This window comes from Scatophagus argus, chromosome 17, assembly GCF_020382885.2.
Source record: "Scatophagus argus isolate fScaArg1 chromosome 17, fScaArg1.pri, whole genome shotgun sequence".
Taxonomy (NCBI): Eukaryota; Metazoa; Chordata; class Actinopteri; family Scatophagidae; genus Scatophagus; species Scatophagus argus.
The window spans coordinates 10,233,142-10,252,684 of record NC_058509.1 but is presented as its reverse complement, the minus strand read 5'-3'; the positions used below and the strand labels follow the sequence as shown (position 1 = coordinate 10,252,684).

The window sequence follows — 19,543 nt, the reverse complement described above, 5'->3', positions numbered from 1 at the left end:
GAATAAAAAGGAATGAAAACTCAATCGTCACCCTTAAGATTGAACCCTTTTAGGGCCACATCAACTTTATACTTGATTTGTTTCCGTGTGCTCAACAGCAGTAAAACATCAACAAAGACAGACAAGTTAGTCTACTCTACAGCTACAAACGTACAACCACGCAGTCCACAATAACACATCGTCATAGCAAAAATAATCAGAATCAGAATCAGAATCAGAATCAGCTTTATTTGCCAAGTATGTGTGACCATACAAGGAATTTGACTCCGGATTTTTCTCTGTCCTGTGCACCATACAAAATACAAAATAGCAATAATAATAATAAAAATGAAGAAAATGAAGAATAAAGTATTTACAAGAAGGAAAATATATATATATATATATATATATATATATATATATATATATATATATATATATATATATATATATATATATACATGTAGTGCAAACAGTGGAATGATGTAGTGCAAACAGTGTGATGGTTCACACAATGGCAGGTGGTTTACGGGGAGATCAGGGAGACAGCCTGGGGGAAGAAACTGTTTTTGTGTCTGGCAGTCTTGGCATACAGAGCTCTGTAACGCCTACCAGAGGGAAGCAGATCAAACAGTTTGTGTGCAGGGTGTGAGGGGTCTGCAGTGATGCTTCCTGCCCGTTTTTTGACCCTGGACTGGTATAAGTCCTGGATGGAGGGCAAGTCGGCCCCGATGATTTTTTCTGCAGATCTGATTGTCCGTTGCAGTCTGTTTCTGTCCTGTTTGGTGGCCGATCCAAACCAGACAGTGATGGAAGTACAGAGAACAGACTGGACGATGGAGGTGTAAAAGATGGTCAGCAGCTCCTGAGGCAGGTTGAACTTCTTCAGCTGTCGCAGAAAATACAACCTCTGCTGGGCCTTTTTCCTGATTAGGTCTACGTGGGACTTCCACTTGAGATCCCGGGCGATTGTAGTTCCCAGGAACTTAAAGGAGTCCACAGTAGACAAAAACACCAATATTAGTTAAGTCATCATTAACAAAACTGGGAACTTGAGCGCAGAATTTTATTTTGATATACAGTAAGAAAAGTTCATGAAAAGTTACAATGTTGCCATTTTAAACATATATTCAAACTGTAATCGAGGCCTAATCCTTCACAGTATAACTGTAATCTAATGAGACATTTTTCAAAGGTAATCTGGACTTTTTATAGTTACATATTTTCTGTAATCTGATTAGGTGTATGTAAACTCCTGGGTCCCTGGGTGTATGAAATAGACAGCAGCCACATAACGTCTTTCTTATCTCTGCAAGCACACAAAGAGGTGTGTCTGACTTGTGTGGTGGTACTTTGCATGGTATAAGAGTTGGAACTCATAAAACCAGTAACCCACAAACAGGGTGATAACTATGAAAACCTTTGAATTAAACTGCACATGTCTTTGCTGAATGAAGCTTGGTCTTCAGGGTACACAATGAATGATTCTATACTGTTTACTAGATTCCCACAAGCCTTTCACTGCTCACGATCACTTTACTTGAGATTTGCTGCCCCCTAGCGACTATATTTGTTTAAATGTTTACACCCATTCATTTGTCGGTTTTATGATTTGTGTTTTCTGCAGTAACAAAGATGGGATAGCAGGTGTGATTCAGCCGATTGGATTTGATCAGGCACTTTAGGTTTTGGGCGCCATTAAATAGGCTATCTGAAGACTGGGCAACTGCTTGTAATCCTTATTCTGCCTGATTCTCCTGGACTGGCATTAACTCACATGGTAAGGCTTCAAGAGAGCGCCCTTCAAACTAAATTCTCTGAAAATGTTAAAATAAATAAATAAATAAAGTATGCAAAATTGAAACGTTATCGTTTTCTGAAATCATGCTTCTTATGTCAGCACCATGGACAGAGAGAGCGGATGTTTCTTCCCTGCTCATCATCACCACACGAACAAAGAGGGAAACACCCACACTGTTGAGAGCCTGAACTCTCCCGTACAAGGGGACATTGGATTTGTCAGGCCTTTGGTTAAGCAAAGGCGCGTCAAGGGAGCATGTTAGCCAATATGCACTGGGAGGCACATAAACGCTCATTACTGGCCCTGTGTCAAGACAGTCCAATGATATATCAAGACTTCCTGTTATTCGTTTCAAAATAAAGCCTCGTAATATAACGTTTTAGTGCGTTGCGAACAAAGACACAAAAAAGTGGATTGCTTTTCTGTTTTAAATCTGAGAGGCTGGAACCAGGAAATTAGTTTTGCATATTAGCTTGTTAAATGACTAAATTTACCTATCAGTTAGGCTATCAAAATAACTACCGATAAATTGTGGCATCTCTTCTTATCTGCATGAATCTGTGTTGAGTCTTGTGTTTCTAAATGAACATGTTTGTGTATTTTATTTTGAAGGCCAAGTCTACGCTTTTCCGGTTGCGTTCTAGTTATTTTCCGCCGACTTGACGCAGTTTATCACAGACCACCAGGCGCACCGGCAGCCCCCGTCTCTGCTGACTCAGTGCCTTACCAGCAGTCCTTTCACTCCGAGATACAGCTACAGCATCCAGCTGCCGACGCACACTCCTCCAGCCAGCCACCCTACAGAAATGGCTAAGACCGCAATTGGTGAGTTTTGCACTTAAAATATATTTTTTTGTCTTCAGACATAACAGCGGCTTCGCAGGTTTGAGGATGCTGACGGGCTGTGGCGACACCCACGGCACAAAAGGATGCTGAGGGCTGATGAGAGGGAGCGGCCAAACTCCTTTGCAAGTCTATAATATTAAGTTGCGTGATAGAAATAGTATTTTTTCCCCTCTATTCTCTGCTTCGAATTCAAGATTATTTCCCTGTTTTTTTTTCCTCATCCTTAACTCAGATTGGTGCTGATCAATATGAGCCAATGGGAGGATTCAGTTTACCGTATCAATGACGCATGTATATATATTTTTGTTTTTAATTCAGTTTGAAGCAAGAGAATTAAAGAGAATGAATACTTATCGACAAGAGAAAGGCGAGTTTTTTTTTTCTCCTCACATAGCAGCATTTTGTGCCTGCCTGCCGCACCTGCCCCTCATATTGCCTGACTCAGAGCCGTGCAGCATAATGCAGCGCCAGCGACCCCACCCAACATCCCCGGTCCCTTCAAAGCGAGCCAGTCGCTCTCCAGGGTGTGAAATATTTTCACCGTATCAAATCTCCTTATGAAAACTGGGCCATCTTATGTGTCTGAAGTGTAAAGCCTGATGAACCAATTTTGTGGGTGACCGCTAAAGGCATGAATGAGAGAGAGAGAGAGAGAGAGAGAGAGAGAGACAGAAAGAGAGAGAGAGCATCCTTCATCCTTTCTCCAGAATTGCTTTGCAGTCAAGAGAAGAATTTACAACTGGCGATGAAAATGAATGTGGTCTCAGGAAGACCAGACTCCAATCCTATAATGAAGGTTATAGACTGTAAATGTTGTCTCTTATGTTCCATAACTGTACTGTCATCAGGCCACAATATCATAATGTGACAGTATTTGGTAGGGATATATGAAGAGGTGAGATCGCATGCTATGGCAGCTGGTAGGCATTTGGTTTTTGTGTCAACCTCTGAATTTCCAGATCAAGAATATTGATATATTTCATCTACATGTGGATTGGATTATTTGAACGTATCACCTTGTGAGTGCAACCTGTGTGTGTGGCCAGTCTAGGGGATAGTCTGTTTGTTTTCTGGTTGACTAGGCACCTGATGGATGGGGGGGAGCATGCAGACAGACAGTGGTAAGGGTCCTGGTGTCTGTGCTGTGGGACGCTGACAACGAAACCATGACGGTTATATTTATCCCCCTGTCCTCCTCCTTCGTCTCCTCTTTTTTCCTCCATGATCTGAGCTGTGGACAGGCAGAACAGGGCGGGCAGGGAGCACACACTCGTGCCAATCAGCACCCAGCAGGTCGCTGAGTTCATGTCAGCTCTTAATATTTTAGCACTGCATTAAAGGAATGTAAATCAAGATAAATACTCCTGTGTAAATGTGAATTTGTGGGGACTTTCATAAACCCTAGACAGACCCTAAAGCTTCTAGATGTATCCGCCGTCTCACAATCAAACCTGTGGCTCAGAACCACTCCTGCGTGCATTAAAGCCTCTAAGCACTCTTCCTGATCCTTATCATGCACACTTGTCATTTCCAGTTAGGTGTGGTCATTCGTCTGGTTTCCTTAAATCAATTTCCCTGAGTACAGAAACAGACGTTTATCGGGCAATTGTACCAGCAATTTTCAAACAACTAGTCTCGTCAAAATCCAGCTATATTTTCCATCCTATTATCTGCATCACTCTGTCGTAATGTGTGTAAAGCTTATAAGTCTAGACTCATGTTTCATCCCAGTTTATCACCAAGTCCCATCGATCAGTGCAGGACACTCCCATTACTGCTTCAGATGACTGTATAAGAGGTGACATCGATCCAGCGGTGATGGTCTCCCATGTGCTCGTGATCTGCTCATCACTTGTGATAATCAGCATCTGGGTGAAACAGTTCAAACATTTAAGCACGCTAGTCTGGAAAAATTTGTTTTAGGTTTTGGTAGAAACCGTTTTCCTTCTTTAATATTTGGCAACACAACATCTCTGTGCACTTTTAATGCCCTGATCTGGAACTGAAACAGTCACGCAGACAGAAATGTAACCATGTTGATAATCGGCCATTTAAGTTAATTTTCAAGCCAAAATGCCACAAATTCTCTTGTTATACCTGGCTGCTTTTCTTGACTTCGTGTGATAACAAAGTGAACTTCTTTGGGTTTTGGGATGGTTGTCAGACAAAACAAGACTTTCGCCCTGCACTTCAGGAAACTGAATCGACTGTTTTCACAATTGAATGACATATAAACTAAAATATATTTTCTTTTAATTGAAAATGATCTTTAGTTGCAGCCCTACAGTGGTCTCCTTGGACAGACACAGGGCGCGGTCCGGGAGCAACTTACCACTGGCCCTTCCCTCCTACATCAAATGTCTGGACGGGCCTTTGGTCATCTGGGGGTCATAATCCTTCAGTTAATAGCCAATTTTGCCGCAGTAATACCTTCATAATTTTTTGTCAGGTAGCCCTTGTGTAAAGGGCCTATTTGTGCTGACCACAAGCCTAGTGTGCTGCTAGGTTATAGGAGCCAGAAGGGCAGAGAACACTGTGACACACAGGGTCACATTTTGACAGCTTTTATGCACAGTTTGCTCATGCTCTATCTATCTTTTACATGTTTTGAGAAAAAAGGCACACTATCTTTCGCAGGTTGTTCACCGTTCTCTTGATAAGATTCTCATTGTCGGGTGTTGGGCGTTTCAGAGAAGATGAAGACAGGAAGGAAGAGGTTGGTGGTTGAGAGGAATTAGAAAAGTAAAGAAAAAGAAAAGTACTAAACAGAATTGTGATGGTTTGCACCAACACAGAAATGAAGCTCCCAGGAGATGCGGGGAGAGCAGGAGAAAAATAGAGGATGATAAAATGGGATCGAGAGGGAGAATACATCAGCAACAGATGAAACGGAGGCTTGGGGATGCAGAAGGTGCTGGTGAAGAGGGATGCTTGCGGGGGAGGAGGTACAGTAGATATTGATGATCTGTGCTCTTTGGCTGATGGATTGAAAGAGGAAGTGCAGTGTGCTGGCTGTAGTCGGGACAAGAGGAGCAGCTCTCTGGGAGGATGCAGAAATGACTGGTTGAAACCAGTCCACTGGATTGGGGTGGGAGCATTAAATTGGTGTCGTCTGCATTTCAAATTATTTGGTCTCATCTCAGATTGGCATAGGAACCTGACCCAACATGTTTAAAACACAGCCAACATGTTCGATGGTGGTGTTTGGACACTTCCTGCTGTGGACTGTCATGCTGAATCATTTGTCATTTTTATGTGCCTGAGCTGGGAATGAGCTTATTACTGCAGAAGGAAAAGATATTTTCTCTCAGGAGAAATACAGCAGCAATTTCATATTTTTGCACAATAGAGAATCTCATATATTTTTGATTAGGGACATAAAAGAAGAATCTCCACAGCTCAGTTAGAGAGCTGTTTCAATTTACACTGAGTGCTTATCTTCCAAGATAACAAAGACATGAATCTTACTCTGATGCAGTCAAAAGCCAAGTATTACTCACCTCAGACAAAACTAGAACCGTGCTGCAAAGATTAGTCATTTTTTAAATAAAAATGCTGAACTTTTGATGATTCCAGCTCTTCACTTGTAAAGATGTGCTGCTCTTCTCTGTTAAATATCAATATAAATGGACTATGCTTGGGTTGTAGGACTGCTGGCTGCACAAAACAAAGGTGAAAGGAACTTTTCAGTTTTATTATGTTTGACAGGCCCACCAGGTCATTAAATTAATTAAGAAATAACCAAGAAATGTATAAATAAATTAATCAAGAAAATAATCTGATTAATCTGATATGATTATATAAATAATCTTTTGTCACAGCTCTGAACTAGAAATCTAGATCTAAACATTGAGTTTCAAAAGGTAATTGAACCCAGGAGAGGTCCCACCCAGAACTTGGAAACCACTGAACAAGAATCTCTGCTGATTTGCTCCATGAGCACTTAACCCAAATTACCTGCTCCACTGAAGTGTTAACTGCTTGAGTCTTCAGCTGTCAAGTCGGGCTGGGTGTGGGAGAAAATGGCTGCTGGGGTCTTGACATACACACAGCAGTTAATGAGCCTGTGACAACCCTCCAGAAGCTCTGTTCCCCCCTCTTTTGTCAGCAGAAATGGTGCGGTCCACTAATTACAAATTAGAGTGCTATCCACCTGAGGTGGCTGCTTCCATTAGGCTGTCCTGGGGGCAGTTGATGGTGGCTCCGAGTCCCACTGGGAACTGCCCCCTTTGCTGGTTTTTAATCCTACTGTCTGTCTGTTTATATTAGAAAGGTGTTGCCATGTTTGCCAAGCCCTACCCCAACAGCCAAACATTTTCTCCATCTTCCTCCATCTTCTCCCCTCTCATCCTCCTTTCATCTGGGAGAAATCAATCCACTTTCTTTTTCTCTACCAAACTCTACTTTATCTTCATTCCTACTCAACCCCCTGTCGCCTTTCTTCCTGTATTTCTCTGTTTTTCTGCACCCCCTACTCTGCTCCCCGCTCTCTCACTTCCTCCTCAGGGAAGGGGTTAACAAGGCCATCAGAGAGTAGTGAGAGCTGCATCTGAGAGTTGATCACATTACCGTGGCGTCTGCCAGTCTGCAGGGCAGAAAGCGAGACACAGCATGAAGAAGAAGACGAAGAAGAGAGATTGAGCAGGGAATATGAGCAAGGAATAGGATTTGGATTAATCATACTGTACACCGTACCCCAGCATGGAGAGGCCTTTTCACAATAAATCTCATTTCTGGCTTTGCTACTGTATCCTGCTGCAAACCATGAATCAATGTGGCACACTTCAACCCTGTTGGCCTTGTGCTGTGGGTGATGAATTATGCCATAATATGACAGTCCACATGCAAATCTCCACAATGAGGCAGTGGAACTTGACAGAACACAGCAGCCATGTGCTAAAAGCAGAATATCTCACAACCTGCAGTGTGTTGCGGTATTTTTGCCGTTCTCCCTGCAGGGACTGCTGCTGAACTCTGGGTTCATGTTACCAAGTAGTAGGTGCCAAAAACACAGAAATAAAAAAGAAATCAAGGTTAGACAAGGTTGGTTGTTCTGTTTTTCACTGTCTGCTCTTTGGAGCACTGCGTCCCACCCTCTTGTGCAGGGTTCCAGTTGCCAAATATAGCAAGTATGATTTAATGCCAGCTTTGCTTCAGTGTTATTAATTTTTGGACCTTAAATGGATGGGGTGGGCAGTCATATTGCTGTGTTATGCTGATAAACTAAACCCTTGGCTGCTGCCCATAAGCCACAGACAAAGAAGATAAAAAACAAACCAAAGATTATTCAAATATCTATCATAAATCCCCGTTTCTTTGTTTTCTGAATTATCTGAAAAGCTAAAACTAACCTTTGATGTTTTTTGGTGCTAGCCACAGAACAGCTGAGAGGAAACAGGGCGTTGGTCTGTCTACGTTAATAAATAATAGACCAAAATGAAATGCATAGCTAATGATGTGTGGAGAATCCTGTGGGGACGACAGCATCTTGACTGTTGGGGAAATTAGGCCAAGTGAGGACACATCCATCTTGCTCCCCTCGTGGCTCAGTGAAAACAAAGCCCACAAAATGCCTACAAAACCCGAAGCAGTTCAGCTTCACAAGACTTCCTTTGATTAGGTTTTCTTTTGGAAGACTTGATGAATAATTAATTATCTAAAAATCTGTATATTTACATCAGGTCCCTCTTGTGGAGGCAGAAATGGGCTAACAGTGTTTCATCTTTTTGCATGTTAGTAGGTTAATGATATTTTGTCTGAGTGTGTGTGTTTTACACTCAGTTTACATACAGATGCAAGTGTAACACACAGTCATGTGTCACCTCCACAGCTTACAAAGAGAAGATGAAGGAGATCTCAGTTCTCTCACTCATCTGCTCTTGTCTGTACCCTGAGAACCGCAAAAACATCATGGGTGACTTTGAAGGTATGTCATAATTATACTGAGCACTTCCATTTTTAGCTTCCTTTTCAAAAACACCTGAATGTACAGTCACACGGAGGCAACAAAGGATTTTTCTGTCTGTCTTTCTTTCTTGTTAATGCACACACATGCAGACATGGACATCAAGCCCATTAACAAGCGGGCCTCAGGCCAGGCCTTTGAGGTTATCCTGAAGCCGTCCTCCCCTGTGTCTGATGTTGCCCACTGCATCACCCGCCCCCCAAAGAGGGACCTTTCCCTGGAGGACATCCAGAAGAAACTGGATGCAGCTGAGGACCGGAGGAGAGTAAGGATGCTTCCAGTCATTTTTATTGCACTCAGCTCACATATCACTTTGCATTCAAGAGCCACAAAAAGCTGTAATAAATCTTATTGTAATGGATACACTAAACTATCTATGACCCAAAACAAAAGCAGAATGCAGTTTATTACAAGTTAATGTTAATTGTATATTGTGACTACATGACTTCCCTTAACGCTTAATTTCTTGTCTTGTTGTTTGGTTGATTGCGCATCACTCTGACTACTGCAGGTGCAAGACTGCCATGACGAATCTAATGTGACACTGGCTAATTCCTGCATCTCATTGATTCAAAAGTCAATACAGTCAGTCAAGCCACTGGCAAATCCAGCAACCCACCAACAAATCAATCACACAATCAATAACACAGCTTGATAGATTTTTTTTAACTCAGGATGTCCAATACTATAAGTTAAATAAACAGTATATTTTATAATTTATGGGACATGCCAGGAGAAGACAAAGTTGGAGAAGGAGAGAAATTCTCTTACAACCAGACATTTTCATGCTTAACAAAATTGTATGATTCTGATAAGTTGAATTGGCTCTGGCTCATGCTTAAAATTTAAGAAAAAAAAAATCAATCGATGGTATTGGGTAAATCAGTGCCTCACTGATGACCTTTGCTCTCTGACTCATTCTCTCTGGTGCTCATCACTCTTCCTGCTCTAGTCCCTGGAGGCGCAGATGCTTCTGGCCCTGGCTGAGAAGCGGGACCATGAACGCGATGTGCTGCTCAAGGCCATGGAGGAGAACAGCAACTTCAGCCGCATGGCCGAGGAGAAGCTCCAGCTGAAGATGGAGCAGATTGAGGAGAACCGGATGGCTTACTTGACCGCCATGATGGAGCGCCTGCAGGAGAGGGTGAGGAGCAGGGGCGTCGTCCAAGCCAGCTTTCAATTTTTGACCAGACACCCCAAAAGAAAAATACTAGTACAAAAAGAGTCTTTTTTTAAATATTCTGATTTACTAGTATGAACAGTAAGTTTCTAATTGTTGCTTCCAAATCACCAACACGCTTCAGGGAGTCTAAAAATGCCTCGCTTTTAAATGCTGAATGTAAACTCCTCACAGCTTACTAAAGAAAAAATACTGTGGACAGAACTTCACTGTGCTCAGTAGAAAATACAATAGTCTTGGATTGGGATGCAGCTATTTCTGAACTCCATCACTAAGTTACTGTGGATTTTATGGGGTTGCACGATTAAAACTTAACAAAAAAAATACACCAGCTAAACACTTTGGCAGTATGTAAAACAATCTTCAGATAAGCAAAGTCAAATTCAATTGCATAAACAGGAAGTTACTTTAGCATCACAAGATGTAACTTGCTGTGCTATTGTAATAACCATGGCTGTTTTACTTGAATATGGATGAAAAAGAAACACATGCAGGTGGAGACAAGGGAAAAAAAGCCGGTATAAAGGACTTGTATACCAGCTTGACATAAATTTAGGACCTTCAGGAGAAGCCTACAGAAGTTTGTCAGAGACGAAGAAAAGATGTCAGTCGTTGCTGCAATGGCAAAAGTAGAGAAATGGTGAACTGAGCAAGAAACCAAAAAAAGCAAACAAAAGTGACATCTGTGTTTGTGTTTTTTCTAGGAGATGCATGCTCAGCAGGTGCGCAGGAACAAGGAGTTGAGAGAGGAAGTGACGGCGTGAGAAGCCCCAACAGGTTCTTTGTCCCACCCCCAAACCTCCCACCACCACCCTGACCCTGAAGAACACCCCTTTCCACACCTTTTCCCACATGTCCCCACCTCTCCAGCTCCCTGCCATACTCCCCCCATACTACTATAAAATTACCACAGCCTGAGACAGTGGGAGGTTCAAATGGGGTTGGGGGTGGACAAAATAAAAGCAAAAATAGTAATAAAAAAAGAAAGATTAATGTCTCCCACCCACTCTTCCCAAAAAAGAATGTTTTTGCTCTGTTTCAGATGAAAAGAAAAAAATCAAATTGACAAGCGTGTGGGTATTGGTTTTTGTAAATACTTCTTTTTTTTGTTATATACAGTGCGATACAAGCAGCAGAAGTATTGATTGCAGTGTGCCATTTTTCTATCTAAGTTTCCTCTCCTTGCATATATATATATGGATGTAATGATTTGTTCATTTTTATGTTCATTTCAGCCTGAGAATCATTTCGGGCGTAGGTGTTTGTTGTGAGTTTGCCAGCTAGCTGATGTTTGCTGTGACTGGCTGCGTCCTCACAAGGCCCGCATCCTGGCTCTGTTCCCTTGTCCCTTCAAGTGGCCACTCACTCATTTGACCCTGCAGATCTGGAAACAAAATTGGATCTCTGTTTGGTTGGAGTGATTTTCCATCCAGTTTATGCCAATGTTCCAATTAGTGAGGGACATGTGCAGGAAAGTTGGCAGAAGAAAACGGAGGCAGTTTGCTTTCTGTGGGGACTGCAAGCCATCGCTGCACATCCACTCCTGTGAGTTAGATGGTGACTGTATCACAGGAGAACACTATAGCATTTAATGAGCCCATCCACATCCTCCTCCCCTCCGTCTGCAACCTCTCCATCTTTCCACATGCATACATACATACATCCTGTAGAAGCACTCACTCACACGCTCTCCATGTGGGCATTTAGCCAATCATAGCACAGAGCTCAGTAGGAGCTTGCTATATTCTGTCCATCTGGCACCAGAAAGCTCACATAACATCCCTGACCAATTGCGGGCATCTTATAGTCCTCAGAAACACGCTTCCAATCACATTTCCAATCAAGCTTGACAGTAATATACAACACAGTTGAGGTTGAAATGCATCTGAAGAATGCTGGAGAGTGACAGACTACACCTGAGATCAGACTGTGAATCTTACACTGGGGTAACCACAAATAAATCCCACCTATCTCCGTTTCATAGAGGCTAGAGTAGTGCTCAGCATCATCAGCGCCTACTGGAATCATTGCACTTCACTCCAAGACACTGTAAATGCCACTGAGAGTCTGGCACAAGAAAGATATTGAAGCCATAACAGGTATCGCTGCAACAATGATTCATGAACACAGTATTGCCATCTGTAAAGGTGTATATGAGTGTATTAAAGTATCCAAATAGTTTGTAACCAGGGGTGTTGAAGCCTGAGGTTGAACCCTGTTGGTCACACACGCATGGTAGGCCCATAGAAGTGTGTGAGAGAGTGTGTGTGCGTGTATTTCAGAAAGGGCGGGTAGATACGTGAATGTTTGTGCCATGTGATATTGCCCCGGTGAAGTGTAAACCAACACCATCACAGTGTGTAACAGCTGTCACAACTACACCACAGACAGTGACTATCCTACCTGCCTCTCTCTCTCTCTTTCTCTCCTCTGTCCATTTGTGCGTTTCCCCCTCTCCACATATATCTTTGTGAGCAAGCAGTGGTTAATAAAGATTTGGGGTTCAGTGAATGAATCTGGCTTTTTGAGTCTCTTCCTTCACACACTGCGATCGGCCATCACTTGATTACACTGGATTTCTCTGACAATCTTGACACCTTAAAGAACATATCAGAGGTGTTATTAGGGATTCAGCTACTGATTATTTTTTCCCTTGTAGATGAACCTGTTTACTACTAATCATGTCATTTGTTGTGTAAAAGCCTTTTAAATCATACCCAAAAGAAAAAAAGAATATAACAAAGTACATTTACTCTGATTGTGTACAGTTCTGGTTGCTTGTACATTACTTCCCATCTTATGTTTTTTATGCTTCCACTCCCCAACATTTGAAAGGTAAATATTATACTTTTTGAAACCTTCATCCAGGTTCACACTGTTGACTTATCTTTGCATGTGTTAAACATACATAAAAGCAGGAAAGATTTATCTCAAAAGTAACGTGTGTTGGGAATACTGATAAAACACTGCTCGTGCTCTTTAGAAACAAAGATGAAGATGAAAAAGAAGATGAATATGATTATTCATTGGTCACATAAAGCCATAGCACAGTGAAATTTGTTCTCTGCATTTAACCCATCCCAGCTCCTTAAGGATATTCACATGGAGTTAATGACAAAAGATTACGTGAGACCACCTACTTCCTGTGTGAGTGCAGTGACTGATTATTTTACAGATTCAAAAATAACATAAAAAACATGATCAGTCTCTAAAATATAATACAAGCTCCACCTTGATAAGCTATAACATTAAAATGCTGCTTACAAGTTGAAGCATTGCTAACAATAATCCAATAAAATAACATACTTAACAAAATAACAACATAAAGGTTTAAATGTGTTATTATTAGTACTTTCACTTTTGACACAATGAATTTCATTTATTACCCAGAATTCTGAATGCAAGACAGAGTATTGTGTTTTTCCTACTCTTAACAATCTCCAGGGTCTCAGTTGTTGAGGTACCATTTATGACCAGCTGGGGGAGCCAAAAGACAAAATTTCCTCTGCTAATAGTCTGACTCACCTTGTGGTTTTGGCTGCAGTGAAGCTTACATCACTGCCTGGCCCTGCATCATCCTCACTGACAATAGACGTCAAAGGGGGAAAGCGAGGGTGGACATTTTATAGAGATAGAGGATATTCTGGCGAGTAATTAAACCTTTGGATGAGTGGAAGCGGGGACGGCTTACTGAGCTGAGAACAGAAGGTGCAGCTGGTGAAGGCTGAAACGATGGCAAAGGGACAAAACCCTGCACACTTCCTTTCTCACCGTTTCTCAGTCTCTCTCTACTGCTCTCTTTGATCACCCTGTCCCGATTCTTTCTTCCCCCTTTCCCTCCATATCCTACTCCGCTCTCCATCCCTTCTTCCTTTCCTTCTTCATCCTCTTCCAACCTGCCCTCCCTCCTTCTTTGCTCCTCCTCTAGTTCCCACGCAGCACATGGGGCCAGCCTGGCTGCTATTGTCCAGGATATCCCCTCCTTGTTAATGGTTTCCTGTGCACACACAGAGGGCGGCTGAGAGAAACAAGCAGCCTCATCTGATACCGGGCATTGCCACGTACTACACTCACACACACACACACACACACACACACAAACAGCTACAGGCATCAATAAGCAAACACACATACCATACATGCACTCAAAACCACATTCACACCCTCACGCACAATCTCAAACGCTCTTGAACAAACAGACAAGCAAACGCACACTCAGAAACAGAAAAAGATGCCGATAAAGCCACAAACGATTTATCTGAACTCTTTTATTACAGGGAACTTGACAATACCACCAGCAACAACTTTTAGATGCTGAGAAATCTGAACCATCCGTGCTTGCTTGTGCTCTGTACAGCCATCAAAATATACAAACTCAAGAGTGAGGTTTGCCAGGAGAAGCCAAAATGTCAGGTGGATACCAAGAACCGGTCTTTCTTAATGAGAAAGAACTGACGTGGGTTGCCTTGTTGCTGTCACAAATAGTCATTTTAAGGATTGATAATGCTGCTACTTTGAACAGGAAGAAGAAAATAACTTGTAAACATGGCGATAAAAAGATGAAAATATTGTAAAGCTGGTAGAATCTGGAAAGTCATATGCAAAGCCTCAGTTGTTAAGGATAAGATTTACTGTAGAGAGGAAACATAACTCGAGGAAGGCAAACTTAAACAATGGAGCACCATACAAACTTCAGAGGCTGGGGGTAAATTATGGCTACGTTTACTTCAACCAAGCTGGTAGCTAACTTCTGTTCCCAGTGTTTAGTCAAACAAACACCTGGTTTCGGTTATTCCACCCCATAAAATGCTGTAAAAAGGGGGGTGACTCTCGACCACCTCAGCCCCTTCTTTCACCCCCACCCCCACTTTCTCTCTCTCTCTGTATGTAACCAGGGCACCAGCACTGGGTGTTTCAGCTCAGAGGGATAAACAAAGAGGAGACAGTTTCGCCCAGGAACTTGACGGGCGGCGACTGCTTGACCATCTGGAAAAGCCATTCCTGATAGGCTGACAACAGTGGGTGAGACTTCTAAAGAGGTGGGCAGGAACAGAGATCAGTTTCGATAAATCACCCCTGTTGCTTTTTAGTCGTGGTCTCCCTCCTCACTGTTCTTTTTTTTTTTTTGTCTTCTAATACATTAGTAAGAAAATAAAAATCCTATAGCTAGATGTATCTTCTGTGGGATGTCAACATCATAGAAAAAAATAGTATTTTCTTAGCTGGGAAAACAAAAAGTCTTGTCCTTGAAAGTCCAGCTCAGCTGGGTAGTGAGTCTATTTGTAGATTGTGTTGAGGTTTTCATTTCAGTCAGAAAGCTCCTATCTCCATACCCCAGGGTCTGTAGGGCTTGCCCACACTGGATGTTGGGACTGGGGGGCTGATGGTGGTGGTGGGGGAGATGAGGGGGAAGGCACTGAAGGGGAAGGGGAACGCTGAGAGGGAGGAGAGAAGGGGAGGGGAGAGCTTGGACGCTGACGAGGAGACCAAGGCGGGGTGGACGGTGGTGGGAGCGGCAGTGCTGGGGGGAACCCGGATCGGGCCTTGATCTGAGTGGGGAGTGGCACTGCCGCTTCGCTTGCCTGGGGCGTGAGTCTCCGCAACCGATGAAGATGATGAAGAGGAGGAGGAGGAAGAGGTGGATGAGGCGGGCCCAGATGACAGAGGAGTTTGTGGGCTGCTGGTGGTGCTGCGGGGTAAAGGTGCCAAGGGTTGGTGCTGTTGGTGCTGGAGGAGGAGAGGGTGGGTCAGGTGGGGAGGAGGGGATCCAAATGCAGAGCCCCAAGCCAGGTGACTTAGGCCAGAGTGAGCCTCTCTTTGACTGGCGTAGTTGTTAAGGTGGGAGACCAGACGGAGCCGCAGAGGATCTGTGCTGTCCAAGCCTTCGATTATGCTCAGATATCGGGCCGTCTCAGCCAGGCACTCCCTGAAACCCAGTCCACGGTAGTCCATTGCCAGGGCATGGGCGTCAAAATATCCTGAGGTTAGGGCAAGAATACGGAAGATGAGTTTACATAATCACCTGAACTGCACACCACAAAACAAGTTTGTCCAGAACAGTAGGAGCTGTTTGACATGAATCAATACGCCCCTGGCACTGGGACTGTTAAAGAGTAAATAATCATTCAAAACAAGTCGGATATAACTGGAAAGCCTGCCAGACCAGTTTATAATCTATATAAATGCAATCAGTTTTGCAGTCTTAAACACATGGAGTGAAAGGTGTTTTGTGGGAACAGTTAATGGATCCCAGACATACCTTTGCCTCCAGCAGCATGAAGCATCTTCAGATGGTCAACAGTCATCTGCAAAATCTCTGCTTTCTCAAGTTTGGCTGAGCCCTTCAGCGTGGGGGAGACAAAAAGGAGCCAGTCAGAAATAATCCAAAATGAGCATGAATGCACGACGTGGCTTTCATATTTCTGGACCTCATTGGTCACTTTGGGTAAGAGACGTGAAAGTTGCTCACCTGTTTCTCAAAGGCGCTGGGAACCAGCCTGCGAAGCTCGCTGAGGCTGTTGTTGATTCTGTCCCGGCGCCGTTTCTCAATGATCTGAGGAATGGCAGAAACATTATTTAGCTATTTCCATAATGTGTGCCTTTGACAAAATTACGCACAGGGACTCCAGCTGCACGAACGGACTTCTCTGTTTTCCATGAACATAAATCCACTTACTCCTCGACGCCTTTTCCTCGCCTGCACCTGAGTTGATGTGGTGGGAGACATGGGGCCGAGAGGAGAGCTCATGTTCCTGAAGACACGTGAAACGGGGACAGTTAGTCAATATCCATTTGAATTTTCCGACTTTGATCATAGATGCTAAAGCTGTAGCGTTACAGGCGTTTATTCCATCAAGGCTATCCGTTAATGTGAATGACTTAAAAATAACTCACCCATTCTCATCCGCGCTCTCCTTTTCCACCTCAATAGTCTCATCCAGCTCGCTGTCTGAGGAGCTAAAATCGTGATTCCTTTTCATTTTTGATTCGTCCACAATAGTCCTTCAGTTTTGCCGTGTCTGCTGCGTCGCCGTCTGACGTTCGTCTGCCCAACTTTGCCCGGAGCGCCTCCGTTTGAAGCGCACAGCTTTCCCACGGTGTCATTTCAACTGTGGTGCCGGCCAACAGGGGCGGGGCATCGAGTCAAGACAGCCAATCAGAAAGCGGCAGTGGGTTTGAGTGACAGCGCAGTTGGCCCAAGCTCATCCTTTGACAAGTCAGAGAGAGGAGAAAAAAGTCAAGACCTTTCACTCTGTGGATGTTATTGGAGGCTTTGGAAGTGATGTAGAAGTTTAGAGGCCGACCTCTGATATTTTATTATGAAAACACATTTTGTTGTTAGCAGTGTTTGTCTGTGGTGGTTTCAGATATGAGATTAAAAGAAACGGTACTTGGATGACTCCATCTGCTGAGGAAGACTGTGTGACATGATAAAAAGCTCCTGAAAAAAATTCAACTGCTGCTTCCAAGGTCAAGAATGAAATCTCATGTTTTATCTATTTAGTTTTTTTAAATACCTGAATTAAGATTTTTTTCATGAGTACCTGAGTCAAACTGAAACTGAAACGGATTTATTTTTTTAAGTCAAGCTGATGGCTTCTGGCAGGCTACTGTTTCACACGAAACTACCGTTGTAGTTTTGTTATTAATTCCAAATTGGGGGAACACTTTTGTTTTTCTGACTTTTCTGACAGGGCAAATAGATTAAGACCACACAAAGACAACGTGTTTTTCTTTAAATGTAGGCATACTATTCATCCTCTTTGTACTGTAGAAGGAAGCTTTTGAATTTCTTTGCCTCACTCTGTACAACATGCAACAACTCAACACTGAAATCCTGGTTCTGTTTTCCTGCTGAAAATTGAAGCGCAGTGGGTATTTGTGACGCTATGCGTTAGAGTGACTCATCTTAAAAAACACAGAGGATCTTTGGAGAAACTTTGACAGCGGTCCAATGGACTTTCGGTCCGAGGCCAGGCCCTCCCTTCACCACCACCCCACCCCACCCACGCCTCCTCCCTCGTCTGTGTCCCGGTGGTGATGAGGAGTGGCTGGCCGGCTGTCAGCACGCGCTGGCCGTGGGAAAGTTCCCTAACCGGCGCTGATAACCAATCAGAGGCCGACGGCCGTCTCCGGCGCTGGAATGAATGGAGCAATTGGTCGGGGCGACGGGCGGTCTGCGAGCGAGCGTGTGAACCTGTAATCCAATACTAACTCAGCCCGGAGAGACAGGGAGCACTGCCGCAACTAAAGGAAGCCACCAAGTCTAATCTTACCCCACAGAGAGACCTCATGCACGGCAGAGACGCTGTGGGGACTTCAAGGACCCTTTTTTTTTTAAAGAGCGCATTCAACAAAAGAGCATAATGCAATCAAAGCAAGTTTCCACATCACCACCACCACCACGAGACCGGTGGCTCCCATAATGGTCACACTCCCCAAATAATTTGACAGAGCTGCTGGTGTATGTTTGTATACATGAAGGGCTCATGTTACTGCATGTGGAGCTGGAGATCTTCACTGGAGGGTCTCCTGCGGGGACTGTGGTATTCAATACACAAAAGTCACGCCATAGAAAAGGACAACATAAAGCCTAATAGGCTTGTAACTTAAGTTATGTACACATTTAAAATCACTTTATTATAAGATTCTCCTTTTCATGATTCTCCTCCTCTTCCTCCTCCTCCCCCTTCTCACCATCATTATTATTCTCGTGTGATTGTTTTATTGCGGTAATGATCCAGAAGATTGAAGTTTAGCAGAGATCTGTTAACTGTCTACTTCAAACCAAGTGTGTTAAAGGAAGGTGTGCAGTGTCTGTTCATGTCTGTTAGGAGCTGCTGATTGCTTGTTCATCCCATTTCAACTTCACACTCAACAACAGCTCCCAAAAAACATTTTTTTTAACCAGACCAGCCAGTGAGATATGTTTAGTATCGAGTCTTAGGTAGCTGGATTTGTTATTTTTGGTTGTTTCCTCTTGATTCAGGTCTTTATGCTAAGCTAAGCTAACCACCCGCTTGCTAAAGCTTCAGTACTTACCATACAGACAAGAGAGTAGCATTGATCTTTTCCTCTAACTATAAAACCATATCGTAAGGGTATCATAAGAGTCTTCTCCACAATCTCAGAAAAAAGATCTAGCAGTTTGATTGGCTTATCATGCAGATTTAACACACAGACATCCATTTTGCAATGCTGCTCAGACTTATCTATAATATCAGACAGCCTTTTTCAACATCTCATTAATATTGTTTGCAATCCACAGTGAAACCAGTTGATGCTGGCAGCACGCTGGCATTTCTCAAAACCAGTCCAGCTGTCTGACAAGAAAAGCCACGCTTCAAAATGTCAGTGAAGGTCACTTTTTTAGAATAAATAATGCCTCCTGCGAAATATCCCCTCTAGGCAACGAAACTGAAAGGCAGCAAGGAAACACAAAATCCTGATTAATCAGACATGAAAACAATATTGCAGTACAAATTATACACACCACCATTCATTCTCTGAGGGAATGTACTTTGGTCAACAGAAATCACTAAATCTCGGATCAGTGTCACACCACACGCACGCACACACATGCACACACACACTCACACGCGCGTGCACACAGTAGTGCGGCGATCCTTATCAGTGGGAAGCAACCAAAGGCGTAATAATCATCAGAGAGAGACGAGGCTGCCTTGTTTGGTTTATATGAATGAGAGGAAGCACTTAGAGCTGTTTTCATCTTATTGTTGTTGTACAAGGCTACACTTATAGCAGGACAGAC

The 19,543-nt window shown here is 43.2% G+C and overlaps 2 protein-coding genes across 2 annotated transcripts; one reads left to right on the top strand and one right to left on the bottom strand.

Moving 5' to 3' along the window:
• Positions 1 to 2,436: 2,436 nt before the first annotated feature.
• Positions 2,437 to 12,295, top strand: stmn2b (stathmin 2b). Its single transcript, XM_046418522.1, has 5 exons — positions 2,437 to 2,605; positions 8,457 to 8,552; positions 8,684 to 8,856; positions 9,544 to 9,735; positions 10,476 to 12,295. Exons 1-5 carry the CDS (start codon positions 2,587 to 2,589, stop codon positions 10,533 to 10,535), a joined length of 540 nt encoding a protein of 179 aa, XP_046274478.1. The 5' UTR covers positions 2,437 to 2,586; the 3' UTR covers positions 10,536 to 12,295.
• A 1,724-nt stretch (positions 12,296 to 14,019) lies between these two features.
• hey1 (hes-related family bHLH transcription factor with YRPW motif 1) lies at positions 14,020 to 16,915 on the bottom strand. Its single transcript, XM_046418361.1, has 5 exons — positions 16,666 to 16,915; positions 16,448 to 16,523; positions 16,241 to 16,324; positions 16,031 to 16,112; positions 14,020 to 15,749 (listed from the first exon to the last, which is right to left on the bottom strand). Exons 1-5 carry the CDS (start codon positions 16,749 to 16,751, stop codon positions 15,082 to 15,084), a joined length of 996 nt encoding a protein of 331 aa, XP_046274317.1. The 5' UTR covers positions 16,752 to 16,915; the 3' UTR covers positions 14,020 to 15,081.
• Between the last annotated feature and the right edge of the window lie 2,628 nt (positions 16,916 to 19,543).